This window comes from Aspergillus melleus (assembly GCF_016097325.1).
Source record: "Aspergillus melleus strain CBS 546.65 chromosome Unknown contig2, whole genome shotgun sequence".
Lineage (NCBI taxonomy): Eukaryota > Fungi > Ascomycota > Eurotiomycetes > Eurotiales > Aspergillaceae > Aspergillus > Aspergillus melleus.
In genome coordinates, this window is record NW_025763371.1 from 42,750 (window position 1) to 65,393 (window position 22,644).

At 51.3% G+C, this 22,644-nt stretch overlaps 8 protein-coding genes across 8 annotated transcripts; 6 read left to right on the forward strand and 2 right to left on the reverse strand.

Moving 5' to 3' along the window:
* Positions 1–4,340: 4,340 nt before the first annotated feature.
* LDX57_002842 (uncharacterized protein) lies at positions 4,341–4,748 on the forward strand (the record flags this gene model as incomplete). Its single annotated transcript, XM_046084488.1, has 1 exon — positions 4,341–4,748. One exon carries the CDS (start codon positions 4,341–4,343, stop codon positions 4,746–4,748), a length of 408 nt encoding a protein of 135 aa, XP_045940451.1.
* An 86-nt stretch (positions 4,749–4,834) lies between these two features.
* On the forward strand, positions 4,835–6,035 carry LDX57_002843 (uncharacterized protein; the record flags this gene model as incomplete). Its single annotated transcript, XM_046084489.1, has 2 exons — positions 4,835–5,350; positions 5,430–6,035. 2 exons carry the CDS (start codon positions 4,835–4,837, stop codon positions 6,033–6,035), a joined length of 1,122 nt encoding a protein of 373 aa, XP_045940452.1.
* Positions 6,036–7,108: 1,073 nt separating this feature from the next.
* Positions 7,109–8,324, reverse strand: LDX57_002844 (uncharacterized protein; the record flags this gene model as incomplete). The annotated part of the gene is made up of 3 exons (XM_046084490.1): positions 7,109–7,266; positions 7,336–8,246; positions 8,299–8,324. 3 exons carry the CDS (start codon positions 8,322–8,324, stop codon positions 7,109–7,111), a joined length of 1,095 nt encoding a protein of 364 aa, XP_045940453.1.
* A 998-nt stretch (positions 8,325–9,322) lies between these two features.
* On the forward strand, positions 9,323–12,347 carry LDX57_002845 (uncharacterized protein). Its single transcript, XM_046084491.1, has 2 exons — positions 9,323–10,888; positions 10,941–12,347. The coding sequence occupies exons 1-2, from the start codon at positions 9,891–9,893 to the stop codon at positions 12,250–12,252; spliced, it is 2,310 nt and encodes a 769-aa protein (XP_045940454.1). The 5' UTR covers positions 9,323–9,890; the 3' UTR covers positions 12,253–12,347.
* A 1,223-nt stretch (positions 12,348–13,570) lies between these two features.
* On the forward strand, positions 13,571–14,332 carry LDX57_002846 (uncharacterized protein; the record flags this gene model as incomplete). The annotated part of the gene is made up of 4 exons (XM_046084492.1): positions 13,571–13,753; positions 13,816–13,935; positions 14,002–14,118; positions 14,201–14,332. 4 exons carry the CDS (start codon positions 13,571–13,573, stop codon positions 14,330–14,332), a joined length of 552 nt encoding a protein of 183 aa, XP_045940455.1.
* A 515-nt stretch (positions 14,333–14,847) lies between these two features.
* Positions 14,848–15,435, forward strand: LDX57_002847 (uncharacterized protein; the record flags this gene model as incomplete). The annotated part of the gene is made up of 1 exon (XM_046084493.1): positions 14,848–15,435. One exon carries the CDS (start codon positions 14,848–14,850, stop codon positions 15,433–15,435), a length of 588 nt encoding a protein of 195 aa, XP_045940456.1.
* A 210-nt stretch (positions 15,436–15,645) lies between these two features.
* On the reverse strand, positions 15,646–17,799 carry LDX57_002848 (DUF3129 domain-containing protein). Its single transcript, XM_046084494.1, has 7 exons — positions 17,486–17,799; positions 16,916–17,404; positions 16,647–16,856; positions 16,533–16,595; positions 16,430–16,477; positions 16,207–16,379; positions 15,646–16,151 (listed from the first exon to the last, which is right to left on the reverse strand). Exons 2-7 carry the CDS (start codon positions 17,028–17,030, stop codon positions 15,873–15,875), a joined length of 888 nt encoding a protein of 295 aa, XP_045940457.1. The 5' UTR covers positions 17,031–17,404; positions 17,486–17,799; the 3' UTR covers positions 15,646–15,872.
* A 759-nt stretch (positions 17,800–18,558) lies between these two features.
* Positions 18,559–22,383, forward strand: LDX57_002849 (RNA dependent RNA polymerase; the record flags this gene model as incomplete). Its single annotated transcript, XM_046084495.1, has 4 exons — positions 18,559–20,085; positions 20,154–21,529; positions 21,591–21,908; positions 21,987–22,383. The coding sequence occupies 4 exons, from the start codon at positions 18,559–18,561 to the stop codon at positions 22,381–22,383; spliced, it is 3,618 nt and encodes a 1,205-aa protein (XP_045940458.1).
* Positions 22,384–22,644: the final 261 nt, after the last annotated feature.

Consider the following 22,644-nt stretch of genomic DNA (forward strand, 5'->3'; position numbering starts at 1 on the left):
TTTCGAAGGCGCGCCAGAAAAGCTCGTTGGCCATGATCTACTAATGGGCGCATCTTATATGAGATCACTTGACATTACTTACACGCGCATACCAACTGATCATACTGACGTCAATCGAGAACTCGGAAAGGTCATTGTTTCTCTTCCTAACCTGGAGTGCCTGATACTCAAGCATTATGCCAACCCCTACATTAGAGGTAATTGGCTAATGCCGGTTCTCCTTTTGCCACCCGGCAGCACACTACCTGGTCCTCGATTCCTTGCCTTTACGAATTTCGATTTCGATTCCGAGCAGGCTGCCGCATGGGCACAGTATCTCCAACATCGAAACCTACGGCATCTAAGTCTAGACGGCACGACCGGATTATCTGAGCTGATTCACGCGCTCTCCTCTGGCTGTCTCTCGCACTTAGAATCCCTTCTGATACGGGTTTTCGATGGACTTACCCTCATCAAATCTTGGTTCGTTTTGATTTTGGATAAACTCTTACAAAGCATCATCAAGCTGCAAGCCTGCACTTTATGTGATATCCCTAAGGAGGTCCTGCACTCTGTGGTTCGCCACCAAGGGGGTCACCTGCGTCAACTTCGCTTTGTAACAAGTCACATGCAGACTTTCACACGTCTTGGCCGTGCTAAAATGCATGGCTTACTCCCACCCGAAGAGATAGAAGCTTTATCGACCGAGCTGAAGTGATCGAAAGATTGGGGATTGATCTTCTGATGGGAGAGAAGATGGTAAGCTAAGTCGGCCCACCGTATTATACCGGGAGAACCAGAACTTTTACAGATCAAAAATCGCTAATCTTTCTAACCAAGCAAAGCCTGAGATTCCCTCCGAGCTATAGCGCGCCTATCGAGCCCCAAGTACTTGGAGTTAAACGTATCTGCAAGTTCTACCCTACGCCCCGGTAGGGACAGGACGACCTGGTTCAACGCATCTGTAGCAGGGGAGGCGTTTCGCTATGTTGACATGATGAAGCAGGGCTCCCCATTGAAACAGCTCAACATCAAGCTAGCGCAAATGCAACCGAACCTCAGATTCTACCCTACGGTGATGCCACTAGATTTCTGGTGTATCTATTTATGCTGGCGGGAGACTGAGACATCGAATCAAGTGCATGTAGTTCGCTTGCCGGCCAAGGTAGGGGGCCTTGCGCCCCTGACTGTACAAGATTTGTATGAGCGAACCCTGGACTCGGCAGGCCTGGGGCATTCAGAGATGGCAGGCTTTGATCCGGGGATATATTGATTTTCTTTTCGCTGTCTTCTCTTTGTGTGGTAATCAATGCTTTTGGCCCCTTCGGAATAGTGTTTTCTAGAGTATTTATGGCTCTCGTTCGATTGTTTGTGCGTAGCAAATGATCGCCCACTTGCACGCTTCGTCTTTTGTAGCAGGTATGAACTAGCTAAAGCACTAGGATAATGGACCTTGCCTATGAAAAGGAATCAGGGAGCCTCATACTAATCCAACCCAATCTATCGGAGCTTCATTATCTACAGACAGCCTTCCACATTTGTTTTCATCACTAGTATTATTAAAAAAACAGATTTCCTGGGATTATTTGGACACTTTGCAATATACTGTTGATAGCAATCAATAGTCGCTCTCCAGACAACGCATTCTGAAATACTCCTTACCAGCGTTTCCAGAGTACATGTTGTCAAGTTCATCAAAAGTTAATGCAAACCCGGTATGCCAGTCCTACTTGTCCAGGTACATCGCTTGTTCAGGCTGGATGTTAGCGATTGGTGACAGGTCTTTGGTTTCAGAAGAACTCACCAGCTGCAAAGAATGCAAAGCTATCCGCATTATTTCTAGCATCATCAGGGCTATCGGAGATCTCAGTGACTGCCTCCCAGCCGTAGGCCGCAGAATTTATACCGTTGGAGTACGCAGTATCCCCTGGAAGCACGGTCAGTCTCTTCATAGAGAACTAGAGAAGATCCAACCCACTATAGAAAGTTTGGCCCAGGACTTGTTTCGAGTGCGATAGCTCATAGAGAAAAGTAAAGCCCATCGATAGAACCTTTACCGTCGAGACAATTCTCCCGTACATCCAAACTGAGCTAGGCCAGTAGATTCAGTGTATTATCCTGCAAGATTCCTCATTACTTGCCCTCCTCTTTCCGCGTCTCGGGTATCCCAATACTCATAGCCTCCTCTTTCGTCAAGCCAATTTTCGTCACAGTGAAATTCCAGAATTAATGGAGAGGCCCCTTCTGAGGGATCGAGTGCCGTACGAAGAGCGTCTGCGGCATCTAGATACAGTCATCTCAGTCAAGCGTCCTGTTAGAATGGGACCAATTGGGCAGTTAAAAAGAGAACCTACCAATCTGGCGCCTTATGGCTCTGACCCCTTCCACGTTGCGCTCTGGCTCTTCTAAGGCCCACCAAATCTGTCCGAAGGTCACTGAGAAGGAAAGACGGAAAAAGCAACAATATCTACGGGAGGGCTGCTGGGATTGTTGCTCAGCCAATTCGCGAAATGAGTGCTCCGTTCGCTCATTTTCTCAAACTGCAAGTCGGGCACATATCAGTTAATAAAAGACGGCATCACTGAATATGGCAGCAAAAAGAAAGATATACTGCGTGGCGGGCATCCTCCAGAGATTCTGTCACCTTCTAATGGTCTTCAGTGCACATATTACCAATCTGTGCTCGTTTCAAGTGCGGCGGGGACAGAGTGGCATTTCTACCATCTTGCAGCCCATGCGTGGGGATAACCTGGCTGGCAGGACCATGATCATGGCCAGATCGATGAGAATGAAGATGCTGATAACCGTGATCTGCTGGTATACCCTGGCATAATATGATACTGACTGCCAGAAACAGCACGAGAAATCCGCGGTCCTTCATTTTGCAATCACAGTGGTAGGTCTTTTTCGTCCCTAATCAAGCATTGTGCCCTGTCCGGTCTTTACTCCCTCTTATACGCCGAGGAATCACATGGCCCTGGCAGCCTCGGAGCTGATTGAGGTCAAGTAAATCAGATCCCATCCAATTACTAGCTCAAACCGAAGGACTTGATAACACTTATTGGTATCTTTACAGACAAAATTACCTCACTGCAACACGGGAGACTGGCATCCTTCTCCTGGCGGGTCTTTCGGGCTGACGACCCCGGTCTATGTAAGTGCTTACGGTAGTTTGATGTCTTGGTCTTCATTTAAAACCATCATTGTCGGAGTTACATCGTTCTTTTTGGTGCCGCCCGCCGCCATCTACTAGTTGAACGCGCTAGTGTGCACGGCTAGTGGTACCTGCAGCTCTCATTCCCTATCACACAATCACAGGAAAGGTCTCGATGTACTTTTCTTCCAAGAGATGAAGGAATTTTCTGCGGCTCCTGATATTGCATGTCACGCTTCGGCCGCTTGATGGGACTTCAATTTCCCACGCCAGTCTGGACTGGAAGCGCTATAAAGAGCATCTCATGATTCTCCGAAGGGATTGCATGATCTGGTACCTAAAGACTGGACAGGCTCTTCCTCACTGACTCACTAAGTATGCTCGGCTCAGCACTTTTGGCGCTAAGCTGCTTTTTATCTCCCCTGGTCGAGTCCTAGCACAGCACGGGGCCACTTGCTCTGCCAACTTGCCATTGCAGCAGGCCGAATACTAATTAGTTGGCAGGGTATCTGAAAGGGTTTGACCTTCCCGGTATGAGTCCCTACGTGGATTTGTTCAATATAATGGCCTATGATATACACGGCACATGGGATGGCAACAGCCTTTGGACCGAGCCTGTTGTTAATACTCACATGAACCTGACAAGTAATGGACCCCCAAACCTGCTTTATGTATTCTATTAACTCCTGGACCTGCCTACAGAGGTCGCTAATGGTTTGGATCTCATCTGGCGCAATAATATTGACCCCGCTAAAGTTCTCCTGAGACTTGGGATTTACGGTCGGTCCTACACCCCGAAGGACCCATTGTGTACAAAACCTGGATGTCCATTTGCGAATAGCACAATTCTTGGAAGTAATAACGAAAGAGCTAACCCCGGACGGTGCACATTGACCAGTGGGATACTGTCGAACTACGAAATTGCCCGGATCAAAGACCTGTACTCCCCAGAAGTACAATATGACGCCGACGCCGGGGTCAAGTGGATTACCTGGAACCGAAACCAGTGATAGGTCTTGCATCGCGCATTGGGAGGTCATAGATTGTAGCTTACTCCGACAGAGTGGGATACGACGACGCCGAAACCCTTCTTCAGAAACGGGATTTTGCGAATTCCCTGTGTCTCGGCGGCACTTTTGCCTGGGCATTAGATATTGGAGGCCCAGGAACCCTGTCCGATCTGGGTAACATAGATCCAGATGCGGAGATGGACAGAGCTACTCCCGATGGCTCGGATAGTGGCTCTGGAAATGTCTTCATCGGACAGGACACCTTCTCGCAGAAGTATCCTACCATCCGCTGTATTCCTCCGTGCAACTTCATCTTTCCTCCCATAACCCTGTCCTCCGCCACGACGATCTCTTTTGAGCTGTATAAAACCTCACTAGAGGTCGTATGGGTCACAACAACGGCGACTACTCTCGAAGAAGGCGTCGTATCCACCTCGATAGGATACTCTTGTACAATTCAAACCACTACGTTGACCGTGCCGCCGGTGACTACCACGGCGATCGACGCCTGGAACTGGAATATTACCAGCACTCGGCCCCAAAATCCCGTTTACAGACTAGGTATCAAGCAGCATCCTGCCTCCACCGTTCCGCATTACAAATGACATCAACACCGACTTGACCACCCCGGGGGTAACACCGACCCCAGTGTTTCGGTCAATAACGCCGCCGCCCTACCCATGGAGCACTAATGATGACGATCAAACCCCTTTCCCCACCGTCTCGTTCACCTCCGGCCCTCCGGGCCCCCTTTGCACCAGCGGGTGCGGCCAGCGATGCCGCCTTTTCTGCGACGGGCCGTGCGCGCGGGATTGCTCAGATGGCGGGAAAGGACTTCTACGACCCGCAGGACCCTGATCCCCCGGGCAAACCGGGCTGTCGAGGGCCCGATTGTGAGAACGGGAAGTGCAGGGGCGGATTGTGTATGTACGTTGGCTGCGAGGGCGACGACTGCGACAAGAAAATCTGCTCCGGGGGCAACTGTCATCCCGTCGGCTGCAGCGGCGACGACTGCGGCACCAACGGCCACTGCTCCGGATCCGACTGCATCGTCGCGGGGCGGCGCGGGGCCTGGCTGCAATGGTCTCGGCTTCTGCTTTGGTCTCAGCTGCTTCTCGTTTGGCTGCGTCGGGCAGGACTGTGGTTCGAACCACGCCTACTCCGGGCCGAAGTGCCGTATCGTGACCTGCACGGGGAGAAACTGCCAGTACGGCGTTTGCACGGGCAAAGGTTGCACGCCTGGCGGCGACCAGGACGCCTGCGACTCGGACAACACGGCTCCCTAGTGTACCGAGTACGTGGAGCCGTCAAGGCTCAACGCCGGGGGCACAACCACCACCACTTCGACTGCCCGTCGAACAATCACCGCGTGCGGAGTCGAGGCGACAACGACCACCACCACCTACCCCGATTCCAACACGATAACCCAGCAGGAGGGGTACTTCAACGCAAAGTCCACGGGGAGCAAGCTCTGGACGGAGATACGGTCCAGTCTGACGTCGAAATTATCCGCCTGGAACGAAGCAGCCATGAGCGGCGGCACAAAACCTACCACTACCAGCATCACAAAGCCTCCCTCGATGACTACTACCGGCTCGAACCCGCCGAATCCAGTCGCGGCAGACGGCTGTGCCATCATGGACGGCACGCAGGGCGTCTGTTGGAAGAAATGTGACCCGAAGACCTCGAAACCTGTGAATGACGAATATTTCGAGGGCGATCCATGGTGCTGGCTGAAATCCGGCAATATAGGCGCCTTCTGCAACAAGGCGGATGACTGCCCGTCGGAATTCGAGTATCAGCCAAGTGACTGGGAACACGGCGGATGCGCAGCCCCCAAGCCAGTCTCCGGTGGAGGCGCACTCATGGACGGCACCCAGGGCGTATGCTGAAGCAAATGTGATCCTAAAACTTCGGAGCCAGTTACGGAGCAATGGAACAGGGGCGACCCATGATGCTGGCTCAAATCGGATAATATCGGTGCTTTCTGTAACGATTCGGATGAATGCTCGGCGGATCTCCAGTGCCAGCCAGCTGATAAAGGAGGGTGCTCGATAAATACTCAGTCATCCCTCTTAAGCCTGTCCGATAATAGAACCTCAAACGTTAGTGCCAAACCCCATGGCGTACGACTTGATTTATATCAAACCACCTAGGACTTTGCGAATGTCATTCCGGTCCTTTCCGCGGTGAATCGTTTCTACGACTACATTCGCCGAAAATATTGAGCAGCTGGCTACACTAATAGAATGATGTCATACATGGTCCGGTTTTTGATACAAGCTACAGAACCTTTATCGCATGGAGTTTCTGCAGGCGTTCCGCAGGGACCAGGTGCACCGCAGTGGTCCAAAGAGCTAGAAATCAAGCCACATATTTTTGGTCAATAATGAATTAAACTGAATGCATTGTTTGCCTATTTGAGAGGTGCCTTGAAGGAGAAAGTAACCTGCGAAAGTTTTGGCTGCTTGCCCCAAGCCTTGAAAAGCCTACAATACCGGTCAACATAGAAGCACAATAATCCTGGACATGGCAATTGATCCTCAAATGGATCACGTCTATTATTAAATGGTTTTGCGTCAGTATTTCAGTGTTATTCTCCACGTACCCAATTTAAGGGGCTTTGGGAATTGATAGACATGTTACTACGGTTTTCGCTACAGCGCAGCTAAGATTACGAAGGGGCTTCTATTTTTTCTTCCCTTTTCTTTTCTTCTCGATTCTTAATGAGGTATTTAATATTAGTTTTATACACGCAAAAAGCCATCTTCAAAGAATGTGGGAATGTTTAACACGTATTTCGATCCTAATTTGTCTTGAGGGAAAGCTATATCGGGAAAAGAGGGCTTGCTGTCCCGACCGTTCGCTGTCCCATTATGTTAAAGAAATAGTGTTAAGCTAAAGGATCAAAGTAGCCGGCCGTGATGGTGCCTGCAAGATGGCACGCCCGAATGGTGGGATGCTATCATGGTCCAACGACAGCCTGTAGACCTTGACTCTCTTTCATCTTCAGCCAAAGGAAGGTGGCGTCGGTGCTTTTACTGTCGCTCATCGCCTTGAGAAATTCGTGAAAGGCTAAATCCTGCCGTTCCCATTGCTTGTGCAAATCCAGATTAGGGTCAGCTGGACAATGGTCAATCGTCAGTCAAGCTAAATTGAGTGTATCGAGACCTCTTCAAGAGATGATCTCACCTGGACGAGGGTGCATTTTCGACTCCTCGAATATCGAATCCAGCTTTTGTTTAATCTGGCCTTCCAAATTGTGGTCGACTATGGCTTTGCGCAGCGCCTCGGTGCGAGCAACTGCCGGGTTACTCATGCTCGGAGGCCCGTTCGGATCAAAATCCTTGAACTGGCCGTCTTGCGTAGTGGGGATCTTCCCTTCTCCAAGATGCTCAACAGCGACCCTTTTCAGGAGCTGATAGAGATTTTCTCGCTCCTGTGCAATATTCGGCCCCGCATACCGAGTCTTTGTAATCAAACAGCCGTTGCTACGATATCGCAGCACCCGCTTACTCTCCGGGATCTGACTCGGAGAAAGATTCCTCGCATCCTCCGTGTTCTCCGTCAGGCATTGCGCATACAGCGCCCAGGATCCATTCTTGTACTGCATGCATGTGGTGGCTGCAGCAATCTTGCGACGCGTGGGGTCGTTGTATTCCTCCGCATAGTCGCAATAGTCGACGGCCATGCGGACATTATCATACAAAACGGAGCTACAGTAGCGAGAGTCATGGTAGACACGTATACCATCGCTCCGGCCAACAACAACCAGCGAGCAACCGACCAGCTCGCCGGTAAAGAGGAGGTCCGCGCCCGGAACGGTCGGAATGTCGACGAACGGGACATTGCGCCCCTGCAGGCTGATAGACTGGTAGCCAACACAGTATGCCGCCGCACAGTTGTTTGGAGGTGTAGCCCACTGCAAGTTATAGACAGTGGGAGGGACCTCATTCGCGGGTCTACTCTTGACAAGCTTCACAATGGCCGGCTGGGCAGCGGGAGGAGGTCCCATATTCTCCGAACCCACGGGGTGGGCTTTGAGAAAGGACACGATATCCTGGCGGAAATGGTGAATATCGGGGCTGGGGTCGCCACCGGCTCTATATCACACGGTGAGTATGGGTACATGGCTGCTTGGGATTTGTGACGCACTGAATTCCTTTAATTGGGCGCTGCATGTTGATCAAAAAAGTCGAAGATGAACAGAAGTCGAGAGGTGCTTTCTCTCAGGTTGGTGGGATTGACGGGTGGATTTATAGGTATCGCACCGTGTGGCTCTTGCAGGATCCAATATCTAAACCGCCCTGAGAATTGGAATGAGGCATATGAGCCAAGCCAGTCAGGCGTGTTGATACGAGCCCGTAGACCTCAGGCCGACACACCGGCCGACGTGCTCGACGCCTCGGAGCCCCCGTAGTCAGCCTCATCTCGAGTGGCGGTGGCTTTGACCCTCCTGGCCCGCGCTGAAGGCTTGGTTATTTGACCGTTGCGATAGTGTCAGCCGTGTGTTTGTCCTCGGGCACTCCAGTCAGGGGAAGTTGTTCGTCGAGGAGAAGGGTTCCCGTCAGATCAGTACATGAAGACCCTTCTTGTCTGACCTTACTCTCTCTGAGAACACGGAACACGAGCCAAGTTAGTCCGTTTGCAGAACGCGCCACCTGTTAGGGCCCTCTTCAGAAAAGTCTGACTCGTGTCACAGCTCAGCTCACTCATAGTCCTCGGTCGGCCACCACCGTTCGTCCATACTTCGTCCACCGCTCTCCTACTCGTTGGACTTTGCACTTTAATGTGCCCTTCCTTGACATCATGGACCGCTCAGCGTCATGGTAGGCCGTTAAAGCATATTTCCGACATTCATTGCGCTTGGCAGACGCCATGTGGGGGCTCGCCTAGAGGCAGCATATTGCCGTGAAGCGGTGGAGGAAATGCTTGGTTAGTGTGCTGCACTACCTTGTTTCTAGTGCGTGCAATCAACAGCGAGCCCAATCAGGAGTTTACCATGGACCGAGACTGGTTCCCCGGGTCCAGAGCGACCAATTTGAGAGACTTTGTTCGGGGGAAGAGAACTTCCACGCGGTCGGCACAATTATTCATGACGTCACGCGAGCCGCCCCGGAACGGCATCGATGGGGTCCCCATGAGAGCGTCAAGATAGAGAGGCACATACAGTCATGTTGACTGCTAGTCTGAAAGCGAGATCAGACTGAACATGAGGGTGCAACTGCATTTGGCTCCCGTAACGGTTGTTGAATCGGTACACCTGCCAGCCTACTGCGTATTCCAGACTCCGTACGGCCGTCGGCGACTCTCCGGATCGTCGCTCGCTCGGTGGAGAATGGCGCTGGTCGGAGTCAAGAATGGGCAGATTCATTCAGTCCATTGCCAGATTGTTGCCGAGGGATCCACCCGACGCTGCCATCGTGAACAATGGGGAATCCGGGGCAGCAAACTGCAAGTGAGCCGAAGCCACCGAGTCAATGGCTCGCTTACCGAACGATTGATGCTCAGAACGGTGCGGTTGAGAAGGAAACGAAGAAATCTAGGTACTCGCTGGTGGATCTACCACCAGAAAAAAAAGGAAAGTTGGCCATGAGGCGATCCACAACGAGGTCATCGCCAGAAAAAACTATGACGGATGAACGATCGAGTCGAGGAACGAATCGAGTATAAGAAGACCAGCGAGCGCAGGCTTCTCCCCTACCGCACTGCACAGGTCCATCATCCTCAATTCCATATCTGCTACGATGCGGCCCTATTCCCACCTGGCGACCCTGGGTGCGCTCGCCACGTCCACTTTGGGACAGGCGCAACCCAGCTGGCCCTTGGGCAATGGTTTCCAGCTAACCTGGCAGGACAATGCGCCGGAACTCGCCTTCGATAGGAACAACCAGACGATCCTCACTACCGTGCCGGGTCAACCCTTCCTCAGTGCAAGCGCAGGCAAGGACAGAATTGTCGATGCGAACGGCAACTTCAAAATCTCCAACGTGGACCGCAACCGCTGTCAGAGCCAGAATGTGACCCGGGTCTCGCACGTCTCTCACGACAGGGGCTTGCACAGCCAGGCCGTCTCCATGAAGGGTTTCCTGCTTGACTGTGGCAACGAATCGGTCAGCTATGCGATCAACTTCTATGTTCCGAGACAGCTTCCGGACCGTATTGCCTTTGACCTGACCGTGGATTCTGAACGAGAGGCTGCAGCACCTATCGAAAGAATCTACCTGACCCTCGGATCCGATGCTTCGGAAGACTTTTATGGTCTCGGCGCCCAGGGCTCCTTTGCCTCGATGAAGAACCAGACCGTTCCTATCTTCTCTCGTGAGCAAGGAGTCGGTCGGGGTGACGAGCCGGTCACGTCCATTGAGAATGCTCAGAGCTTCTTCAGCGGAGGTAACCAATTCACGACTTATACCGCCATCCCTCAGTATATCAGCACCCTTGGTCGCGTGTTCTACCTGGGAGAGGAGGACACGGCCTATGCCGCCTTCGACTTCCGCGAGCCCGCCGCCGTCACTGTTCGCTACGACGCCCGGTCGGTCAGCGGTCACTTCATGCAAGCCGAGAATATGCTCGCGGGAATCACGATGCTGACGGACTACGTCGGTCGCATGCCTGCCTTGCCCGAGTGGGTGGATCACGGTGCCATCCTGGGTATTCAGGGCGGCCAGGACAAAGTGAAGAAGATCGTCAACCAAGGCTTTGAGCAGAACTGCCCGGTGGCTGGAGTGTGGCTTCAAGACTGGTATGGCCGCCTTTTTGAAGCCCTTCTGAGATATGTTGCTAACCCGTGCTAGGTCCGGAACTCACCTTCAAGAGGCCCCGTATGGCAAGGTCAACATCTCCCGCCTGTGGTGGAACTGGGAGTCTGACTCCGCGCTTTATCCCCACTGGACCGAATTCGTCCAGAGCCTGCGCGAAGAGCACAACGTGCGAACGCTGCACTACATCAACCCTTTCCTCGCCAACGTGAGCTTGAAGGAGGATGGATATCGTCGCAACCTGTTCCTTGAGGCCTCTCGAGGAGGCTACATGGTGCAAAACGCCACCACCAACTCAACCTCGATCATCTCCAGCGGAAAGGGAATCGATGCCGGAATCTTGGATCTAACAAACGAGCACGCTCGCGCCTGGTTTGGCGACGTACTCCGCACGCAGGTCTGGAGTGCTAACGTCTCCGGCTGCATGTGGGATTTTGGAGAGTACACTCCTATCTCGGCCGACACGAGGCTTGCCAATGTCTCGTCGGATGCTTTCTTCTATCACAACCAATACCCCCGCGACTGGGCTATCTTCCAACGCTCGGTGGCCCAGAAAATGCCTCTTGCATCGGAAATGGTCACTTTCCATCGCTCTGCATCTCTCGGAGCAAACCGACACATGAACCTCTTCTGGGTGGGAGATCAGACGACCGTGTGGTCGACCAACGACGGCATCAAGTCGGTGGTAACCCTCATGGGCCACATGGGTATGTCCGGTTACGCCCATAGTCACTCCGACATTGGCGGCTACACCACTGCCTTTGCACCGCCGACCAGCAACAGCTCCTCCGGGGCCATCGCGCGCTCCGCTGAGCTGCTCGGACGTTGGGGCGAGCTGGCCGCGGTTTCTAGCGCTGTCTTCCGCTCGCACGAGGGCAACGTGCCCGAAGTGAACGCTCAGTTCTACACTAACTCCACGACCTACTCGTACTATGCATACAACGCCCGCTTGTTCCGTAGCCTGGGTCCCTATCGCCGCCGGGTATTGGACACCGACAGCAAGGTCCGAGGATGGCCTTTGCTGCGTATGCCCGTGCTTTACCACTCGGACGACCGCCGGGCGCGTGAGATCAGCTACCAGAGTTTCTATCTCGGATCGGACCTCTACGTGGCGCCTGTCCTTGATCCCGGACGCAAGTCGGTGGAGGTGTATCTCCCCGGAACCGACCCCAAGCGAACCTACACTCACGTCTGGTCGGGCCAGACCTACCGCGCCGGACAGACTGTCCAAGTGGCTGCCCCGTATGGAAAGCCTGCGGTGTTCATCGTCAACCACGCGAAGAGCCCCGAGCTGGATGTGTTCCTGAACTTTGTTCAGAAGGAGAACGGCACGGCGATTCACGTCTAACCACCCTTGTTCCTGGACAGATAGTCCATCTTCGACGCAGAGCATTTCTTTCAGCTTTGAATCAAAATTACATATAGACTCTAGCAAAACTAGTTAGCAATGTATCATGAGCCATGATAATATCGATGCCCGGGGGTAACTCTAAGTAATAATTCCATTGGAACTGATCGTAGGACTTGCTTGCTGCCGCAATATCGGAGGCAAAAAAGCACATTCGAATGCGGAAGGAATGAGCCAGATCGCACGCCTCAGTGGCTCTTTTCAGCCCTCGCACCTTGACTCTGGTGGGAATTTTTCTGGTCGACTTGTGAAGCTAGGTAGGATGATTTGATTTAGTCCAGAGACCACCACCTCCAAGGCGAGCGTACTAGTACGACTGATTGCCACGCCTTAGTAACTATGGACTTAGTTGCTGTATTCGTCTGTCTATCGTACAGAGTACTTTGTCTGTTTTTTCCTCGAGGTGCTTTCTCACTCACCCCCACACAAGAAAAAAGAACACACCCTCAATGGGTGCCGGTTAGTTCACACGGGAGATGGAATCCACAACCCGCGATGGTCTGACTGCACGGTGCATTGGTTGGCACATCCGATATCCACATCTACAACGACGATTTGGAATCTCAGTGAAGCTGTCAAGTCGATTATGACTTAAGTCACTCCATGTTCTTGAGGTCTTGACCTTCAGGGGTCTTCTGCCCTGTTTTTCAGCACGGCACTACCGGGCACTAGTGGACCTGGTCGGAAAGTCTTCACAGTGGAGACATAGCGACGATCCCAATGTAGGAGATCGTCGGGGGTTCCTGCAAATGCAGCATGCCCAATTCGATTCCTGGCCAATAGACATTGTCAGGTACCATTCACAGGACTTGTAGGCTCGGTATTTGGGCGACATCTGCTAACTCGAAATAGAAATCTCAAATTCAACCAAGATTGAACCTCATCGATCGACGACCATTGGAATTTATGTTCGGTGTCTGGACTGACTCGATCAGATCGGCCCGTGGTTATTGACAAATTGTTGATGCGATCTACTGTGTTGTGTAGTTTATTCGCGCCCGATCGGCAAGTCCCTCACAACAATCGCTGGTTCTTGGACGGAGGATGCTCGGTTTGGCTTTGCCTTGTGGCTAGGAGAAGACTTTCCATGTAGATCTAGATTGGGACTCAACGTCAACTGTCGCCCCAACCACGGTTCGAAAGCTATAGGCGTAGGCAGAGACATATATAAGGGCTCCTAGCCCTCGACGAAGCCAGACTGAATCATCCCAGGCCAGTCCTTAATCCAGCAGGCCCTATCAACACCACGCCATTCATCATGTTGTTCCAGAACCTCCTTCTCGTCTCCTCCATGGCTCTTTCGGCCGCTGCCGGCTCTTACAACGGCACCTCTGCCGCCGCTGCTATCCAGCAGCGGTTCCATGAGCTCGACCTCGGCTACAAGTACACGACGACTCTCATCGGTCACATTGCCGCGAAGACCGAGTCTGTCACTGCCGATGTAAGCGGCAAGATTTGGTCACCGTTTTAAAAAGAGCCATTGTTAACGAACTTGCTCGATAGGATGTCGTCTCCACGTACAACCAGACCGCTCACGCCGAAGACAAGAACCTGAACATGAAGCAACCCACCGCTGCCTTCCCCGATGCCATCCAGCTTGTTCTCTGCGAATCTTTCCATACGGTAGGTTCCTCCTCCGGAGTGCCTATGCGGCCAGAAACAACGGGATTCGGTCTAACAATTATCCAGCTCACTCTGAACGGCATCGAACTAAACAACGCTTTCACCGACAACGCCGATCTTTTCAACAAGGACCAGCGGAACGCTCTGCAGGACGCGTTCACCAAAGTCAACGACGAGACTGGCGTAAGTTCTGCCCACGGTCGCACTCAGCCATAATCAGTCTTTGGCGTAGTGCATATGGTGACTAACATGGCAACTGAAACAGAGCTTCTTCATTCACGTCGCCAAGGTCGCCCTGCCTGAATGTCTGGCTTCCCTGAAAGCCGACAGCTCCGGCATCTACAAGTCGTTTAGCATGGTCGTCCGCGCTTTGGACCCCGCCGACGCTTCCTCGTAAACGTGGGCCTCGAGGATGATCTAGGGATAGTATGTGTCGATAAAACCAGGGGAGATAATTAGCGGATGGCTGTACAGATCACTGCAATGGCATCTTGATTGCAATTCTAAAGATCATGGTTAATAGAAGCTCCTAATAGTACTTGAATTAATTTACTCACCTCTATTGTACTTGATCATGATGATATCAATTATGTACGCGCACTTTTCCAGCCGTATTCTCTGGATTGTTGAGGGAGGAAGGAGCAAGAAGGAAGGACCGCGGGTGGTCGGCCGGCGGCAAAACAGTATCACCGCCTCTAGTCCTGATTGGGTCTAGTGGGGATGAGTTGTTGGTTGCCTGAGGTTGTGACTTCGCTGCCTAAGGTCCTAAAATGACAGTTGACACAGTGTACGGAGTAGTTATCACTCAACGTCTTTTCCTCCCTAATAGTCTTGAGCGTTACTCGTCCCTTTTCATTTCCTTATATTCCCAGGGCTGGCAAGTCGGTCATCTCTCGGAGAGACAAGTTCAACATGCATTTCCCCCACTTTGAAACAGCCCTCCAGCGGCACATTGACGACATCTCCAAAATGAACCTCGACGCGTCCATGCAGGCTCTGGTGGACCTGTCGCCTAGTCTGACTGCCTCGATCTCCCCGCAAGGAAGACGACTAGTCAATCATCCTGGTTACGAGGGTCTAGGCGATCTCGATACCATTGGGAGCTTCTACCTACTCGCCGCGGAACGCTGCACCACCGAACACGCCTCATTCGACACTCGACTTGCGCACCTGTCATTAGAGGGAAATATTTATGATATATACTGCAGCAGTGAAGATACTCTTAAAGATGGCGTCGAGTCAGGCACGGTAACTCGGCCTAAGAACAACAACAATGGCTGTCTTTGCTGCCAAGGACATCCCCCTTCCGTGATCCTAGCACGGTTCCATGAAGGAAACGCCTTGTTCTTCGAAGAGGAGGAGTATAGAAGACTCTGGGGTGACGAGGATCCTATTGGAACTCGGATTGGGGTAGACCATAAGTGGCTCATGGGTTCCAAAGAACAGGTGGAAGCAGCCAAGCAGCGTCAGGGCGAAAGTCCGACTGACTCTCGGCTATAGTTTGACTACTATTCTAGTCCTTATGATCAATGAGTTGGGTTAGCTCTCGCATATTGAGGAGGGAATTCCTCAATGTCTCAGTGTATGTAGATGGATACTGACGATGGGACTGTATCTGGGGTGTTGCCCATGGTTTTTCCCTTCATTCTTTCGCCACCCTTCCTGGTAACTACGTTTATCAAAATCCAGATCTTGGAAGCCTTCATGTTACTGATTACTCACAGAGAGAATCCCAGGATGTTCAGACCCGGTTTCAAACATTATCATTGCGGAATTAATTTCTTTATATGCGATGCCGAACCATCAATCTGTCGACAACCCATCTGACCTTCGTCTGCACCGCACCACTAGTGAAGAATGAGAAACTTCTGAGATGAGCCAAATATCTGACAAATCTCTGGATGCCGTCACCCTTCCCCCTTCTCGACTATGTTCTCTTATTGCGTGAAGGCAGCCGAGCCACCGAATGGGCCTGAGATGGCCGTGTTGCGAACCCGCACAATGCAGACATTCTTGGCGGAACCGACACTCCCTCGGCACTTAACACCTGACGGGACCTGCACCTTGACCTCATAGTCCATCGTGCTTGATGTAGAGAATCCTGCAACCCCGGGTATGTTCTGGGTGACTTTGGCTCGAACAAACGCCTTCGGGTCAGTTCCGCCACTGGAAGGGTCAATGTCGGCAGTTAGAGGGCCCGCTCCATCTTGGTTCACCTGAGAATATCAGTATCGAACGCCTTCGACAATTTGCAGTGAACTAGGTCCTCACCTGATGGTATACCATCGTCACGATTCCATCTTGAGATGCGGTCGGAAGACCATGGGCGGAACCCTTTCCGCTGTATAGCTGGATTCCGTTCTCCTTCGTGCCCGTTGCGGTGACTGCGCCCGATTTGAGGCCAGGGAGTATGCTAAGGGCATCGTCGACCGCAGATTGCGCACCTGGATGTAGCTTTTCAATATTCATTCTCCCGGAGGAAAGGTTATCTTACTCTTGATCGTTCCGCCAAAGGGCGTCTTATCTGCGATATCCTGCACACCTACATGCATCTCAGTCCATGCCATATGTCATTGGATTGCGGAGCCAGTAACTACCATTCAAAATTGTTCCCCCAGCATTCGTGACAACACTTGCAGCATCGTTAATCAATTGTCGGCCTTTTATGAGTGTTAGTTCGTTAAGGAGACATAGGCAAAGGAGGAACGGACGTCGATCAGCAGAAGTAGGATGGCCACGTCTGCCTTTGGGGGTTCCCATGAACTTATCAATGACGCGAGCAGCATCGACTGGACCCTTTCCAAGGGTTCTACCCAGAGCAGAAGCTTTGATACTCCCCATCTCCTGATCACGAATGACTGCGGTGTCCTTTTGCCCACCGCATGCGGCGGATGGACAGTCCCGGGGCATTCCATCCACCACTGAGTTTTGTTAGTACTCTTTTCATGGCAAAGATAGACGTGTAGAAAGGATAACTGACCAGTCAACCCAGGCATCACGACCCCATTCGCGCCCTGGATGCGAGTAATCAGACCATGTCCAACGGCCTGGCTCACCAGGAGCCCAGCGATGAACAAGTAGTTTCCAGCAATCATTGTAAAAGGTATTTGATATTGAGACAGGTGAAAGAAGAAAGTGGATGGACTGCTGGTAGGACATTGTTCGAGGAGACCTTCGTTCCCTTTATATACGTCGTCCGACCTGGCCTGCAAGGTTCACATCCCAAATCCCACAGCTTCTCATTGACACGTGCGCTTCCCCTGATGCCGTTCGGAAGGTCGATCCTTTCTGTTTGATCAGAGAATTTCTAGCGTACCAGTGTAGGGGAACTCCTATCTGGCTAGAGTTCTCGCTGTTTGTCAGTAGATTATCGATAATCATCTTGAAATCCGGTTATTCCGTGAAACCAGGCCGGCAAAGTCTAATCGGCTAACCGAGCAGTTGAGTTGAGGTTGTTTGAGACTGAGACCTGAATACGAGCCGATTAGGTAAATTCATCGAGGGATCTACCCTGAGGTAGATAAGGCTGGGGTAGATCAGGAGTATGAACCGTACGATTTACTCCATAGTAAGTCCTTTGCTCTAACCTCGTCTGAGCATTAACTAGTGGCCTATTCCCGGAATAAGGAATATCTTATCTTCTGGGATGTTAACATCAGTTGCAACCAGTCAGACCCATGCAATCGAACAGTCCAAAGGGCACATCCAGCTTTGCATGTGATCGCCGACCCTTCGGCTGTCAGGAACCCGTGTCAAACTCTAACCTTGCGTGCGTTTCAGAGTTCTCAACTGTAAAAATAGCAACGACAGGGTAGCATCGGGAGTGGAACCCAGGGAAGAATAGTTCCTCATGTGAATGCCAAGACTGGTGCCTTGTGGTGCCTGATCCGGCTTGGCGCGGAGGATCGGCAGGCCGAGAATTGGTGCCTTATCCGGATGCCATCCTCTCGGAGCCGACCGTGAGAGCAGAGATGATAAAGGCAAACAGATAATTGCGAATTTCGGGGCAACTAATGGAAGGTTCTCCTGCTAATAGCAGCTCCTGCTTTTAGGATTGTTCCTTTTTTTTTTCTTTTTTTTTTCTCCTCTTTGTTTGTGTGGTCATAGTAGTAGCAAGAGTATCACACTTTCGCCTAACAAAGATATATCCATGCATCTACTACTATATCTTTAAGGTCGCAGGAACAAGAGACTGCCAACAACAGGGAAGGCAATGTTCCCTAGAAAACACAGATGTCGATAACCACTCTGATTTAGCAAAGGCTCATAGTAAATTGCCATTTCAGCGTCATAATTCTCTCTGGAAAAAATCAAAGCACATCATTATGCTTGCATGGTGAATGCACTGGGCCTTCACGTACAGTGCAAACGCCTCTTCCCAGACAACCGGAAAAAGTATGTCCGGAGATCCAGTCCTTACAAGGAAGATAGTGAAAGATTCCAGAAGCAAACCTGAACTTTCCCTGTGACCAGTGAATAAGCGAAAGCAACTGAGTCTTACATTTATGTCCCTCCTGTAGCTTTTCTTGATCATTTTGGACTTCTTTCCTTCTGTCCTTGATTCCACATCTTCTCTTCCTCCCTGTACAACAAGTCCGGTCATGCCCATTCCACACCATCGTCATGGAAGTCTTTGTCCGCAACATCCCTATGGAGCTGAGTCGCGATGGATTCAAGCGCGAATTGGATCCGCTCATGGCACACCTGCAGATTGTGGATTTCATGTGCGACAAACCCAGAACAAGGTACTTTGGCTTCATAACCTTTCTGTGGAAGGATGACGGGAACAGGTTCCTTACGGCATACGGTCAGGAAGAGACCCCAAGTCCGCTTCTTGGGCGCCCCCGAGCCAGGCCAAGGTTATCGATTATGGGGGTGGATATCTTTTGCAAGCTAGGCGACCGCCACCCAAGTCCCCTGGTCCTTCGAGCCCTAGAGCACCAATCTGAGCAGAGGAGAAAGCGTCTTGGAATAAAGCCGGAGACAATTGTATCCTTCCACATGACGATGCTCAGCTGTGGACGCTGCGATTTTGTCGGGCACCGATTGGTATACACCCCGGAAGAGACCTGGGAGATGGAAGGGGTCATGAGATTCAGGAAACGAGACATTGTGGTCAGGACGGAGTCGCGTATCATCAGAATGCCGTTGATCGCCGTCGTGGGCATGGTGTGTTCGCAGGACGGCGTGTTAACAATCACACTTTCGGACGTGCCATTCTTCTTCGATGTCGAAACGAGCAAAGCCGTTGGCCTCGATTCCGATTTTGTCGCAATGAGCCTAAATGGACAGTCACCTCCTGCTGGCGAGAGAAGACTTCGTGCCTGTGCTCTCAGCGAAGAACATGCCAAAATCGTCGGGCAGTGCCTAGTTTATCAATTTCATGTCTCGCGGGAAGGGTTCCACGAAAAGACGGAGCAGCTGAAGGAGTGGGATTTTACTATGGTGCGGGATCACATAGTCACAGCCCCTGTGCCGACAGAGAAAGAAGCAAAACTTTCCACCCAACTCCAGGCTTTGCGAGCAGTGCTGAGTAGCTACACGAGATTTGCCTCCCTTCCATTTGGCATTTTATTTCAGCTCCAAGCGCTGGCGTACAACGCATATCTCCACCCGGCCACAGTCGTTGAGCTCACCAGAGCAATCATTGCGATGACTAGGAATGACAAGGCGACTGGGAGAGCATCAGTGTCCGTTGACGCGGTGAAGAAGCTCATGGAAATGATCGGCTGGCCGTTTCCCCACGAGAACCCGAAGAACTTCGAAGTTAGCACACTGATAGAACAGCTAAGGACAAACCAGGTGCAGACTCAAATGAACCTATCGTACAGATACGGGCTACTCAATCCGACCCCTAACCTGGCACGCATCAATCGAGTGACGGTGACTCCTACTCGCATCACGCTGCATGGCCCCGAAATCGAGCCAATGAACAGGATCCTAAGAAGATTCCCTAATCACCACGAGTACTTTATCCGCGTCCAATTCTGCGATGAGAATGGCCAGGATCTGTTCTTCAATTCCAATGTCAATTACGACAACGTGTTCACACGGTTCAAAGAAGTGGTCACCCATGGAATTCAGATAGCTGGCCGCACGTTCACATTCCTAGGATTTTCACATTCATCGTTGCGTTCTCACTCGGTCTGGGTAAGTATATGTCTCATATCACTGTTCAATACTTGAATCCTGTGGTCGCTAACACTATTCTCGCACAGTTCGCATCTCCCTTCATCGATCACAACGACCGCCTCCAAACATACTTCAACATCATTAACGCCCTGGGAAACTTCGCGGCAATAACCTCCCCGGCAAAATGCGCCGCAAGAATTGGTCAAGCATTTTCCGAGACTCCATTCGCGATTTCGCTTTCGGGAAATGGCATCCGCCTCCGTAACATTCCGGATGTCAAATCAGCAGATGGATCGCGAGTATTCAGTGATGGAGTCGGGAGAATCTCCCCCAAAGCTATGGAGTTGATGTGGGTAGTATTACCGGAAAGCAAAGGAACTCCGACATGTTTTCAGATTCGCATGGGTGGAGCCAAAGGGCTGCTTGCCCTGGACAGCAGCCTTCCCGGCTGCACGGTCGAGATGCGGCCATCCATGATCAAGTTCGATAGCAGAGACATGGACAATTTGGAGATCTGCAAGGTATCATCAGAGCCACATAGCCTGGTTCTGAACCGACAATTAATCAAAATTCTTGAGGATATGGGCGCGCCGGGGACATGGTTCATGGATCTGCAAGGAGCTGCGTTGCATCAGATTCGCTCTGTTACAACCAGCACCGACAAGACTGCGGCCTTCCTGCGCGACAAGGGTATTGCAGACACCATTAAGCTGCATCGCCTGTTCCGACAATGCTACTGGATGGGTTTTGATTACAAAAAGGATGGCTTTCTCCGCTCTCTCGTCGAACATGTCGTGCTGCGGGAACTGCGCGTTCTGAAGCACAAGGCACGTATCCCGGTGACAAAGGGGATGACATTGTACGGAATCATGGATGAGACAGGGTTCCTGCAAGAAGGCGAGGTCTACGTGACATACGATACTTTGGAAGGTAAACTTGCTTTGCCTCCTCCACCGGGGAAACTTCTAGTGACGCGCTCACCTGCGCTCCACGACGGAGACGTTCAGTTTGGCATCAATACGATTCCACCATCTGGTCATGCGCTTCGGGCGCTGAGAAACTGCGTGGTTTTTAGCCAAAAGGGAGAGAGAGACTTACCTAGCCAGCTGAGTGGAGGGGATCTGGATGGCGATCTCTACCATGTCATCTGGGATAATGCTCTTGTTTCCAAGCTTCAGACCTTTGAACCCGCCGATTATCAGCGCGTGAAAGCGATGGACATTAAGCGAGCTGTCACCGTGGATGACATGGCTAACTTCTTCATTGACTTCATGAAGACCGACCATCTGGGAGTTATCGCCACAAAACACATGGTTGTGGCCGATCAACAGCCCCTCGGAACCCGCGACTTTCTTTGTCGAAAGCTGGCAGAGATGCATTCTACCGCTGTAGACTTCTCAAAATCGGGAATACCTGTGAGTATGAAAGACCTCCCTCGAATGAACAATTACCGTCCGGACTTGTAAGTCTATCTCTATTCCCTAACTGAAACAGATTTCGTCGCTAATTATAGAATCAAACAGCTTAGCACCGGGTCCCCGAGTCAGTCTCAAAGGCAGAACGCGCATCAATTTCGACGAGCTCGTCTCCCATCCGGCATTCAATGACGATGACGACATGGAGGAGCGTCGAATTTACTACCGATCGGACAAAATTCTCGGGCGGTTATATCGCGCGGTGGACGAAGGACATATTTGGTATGGAGATATCATATCGAAATGCAAGCTGGACGAGGGTCCATTTTGGAACGCATTCATCACGGATTGTACATTGCGATGCAATTCTATGGGACGAGGTGGCTGCAAGCACCTTGCAGACGAAGCCAACCGTCTCCGAGCAGCGTAAGCCTGTTATTTCCTTTATGCCCTTTTCTCCAGCATGACTTTTGTTCACTAACCACCCAACCTTTTAATAAACAGGTACGAAGATGCTGTTATCGCTGCCATGAACAGCTACTCCGATCACCCAACCACCCCCATCACCGAGATGGAAGTTGTGACAGGCTGTTTGGTTAGCGGGACAGGCATGCTCAGTCGCCGGCAAAGAGATCAGTCGATCAAATTGAATGACGAATATGCACGGATCTGCGAATGGGTCACTAACCTGATGCGCCGACAAGGTCCAGGGTATGAAAATGGGGCACATTTTGCCTCCGATGGACTCGAGCTCTGCTTGGCATGTCTTCATGAAGGGATGGAACTGGTGACAACGCGTCGCAGCCATTATTACAGAGATATGAACAGCTTCAGGGTTGTTGCAGCATGTGCTCTCCTGGCTGAGATGGATGTGGTAGGATTGTTCAACAGAACGAAATAATTTTGGATAACTAGAGAATGATTATCTATACCGACAAAACGAATTGGATCAATTTGCCACCCAAACAGTCTTGCAGGCTTTCCGGTGTAGACCCAACCTATACAAAGACAAAAAGCCTCCACGACGCTGACAAAAAGCAGATAGCCTCACCCTGGGCTGAAATTATGCGAAAAAAAATAATACTCACTAAAATGTAATAGAGATTGGATGGTCGCTTTATTCGTGCTCCACCTTCCATTGGAATTCCTTTCTAACTTTGAT

What these genes read in the sequence shown, in the direction of transcription:
- LDX57_002848 (XM_046084494.1), bottom strand. Translation starts at nt 17,030, where the DNA reads ATGATTGCTGGAAACTACTTGTTCATCGCTGGGCTCCTGGTGAGCCAG. An exon ending in CGTGATGCCTGGGTTGACTG is followed by an intron (nt 16,857 to 16,915) that starts GTCAGTTATCCT and finishes AACAAAACTCAG; the next exon opens with TGGTGGATGGAATGCCCCGG. An exon ending in CTTTGGCGGAACGATCAAGA is followed by an intron (nt 16,380 to 16,429) that starts GTAAGATAACCT and finishes AGCTACATCCAG; the next exon opens with GTGCGCAATCTGCGGTCGAC.
- LDX57_002845 (XM_046084491.1), top strand. Translation starts at nt 9,891, where the DNA reads ATGCGGCCCTATTCCCACCTGGCGACCCTGGGTGCGCTCGCCACGTCC. An exon ending in GGAGTGTGGCTTCAAGACTG is followed by an intron (nt 10,889 to 10,940) that starts GTATGGCCGCCT and finishes AACCCGTGCTAG; the next exon opens with GTCCGGAACTCACCTTCAAG.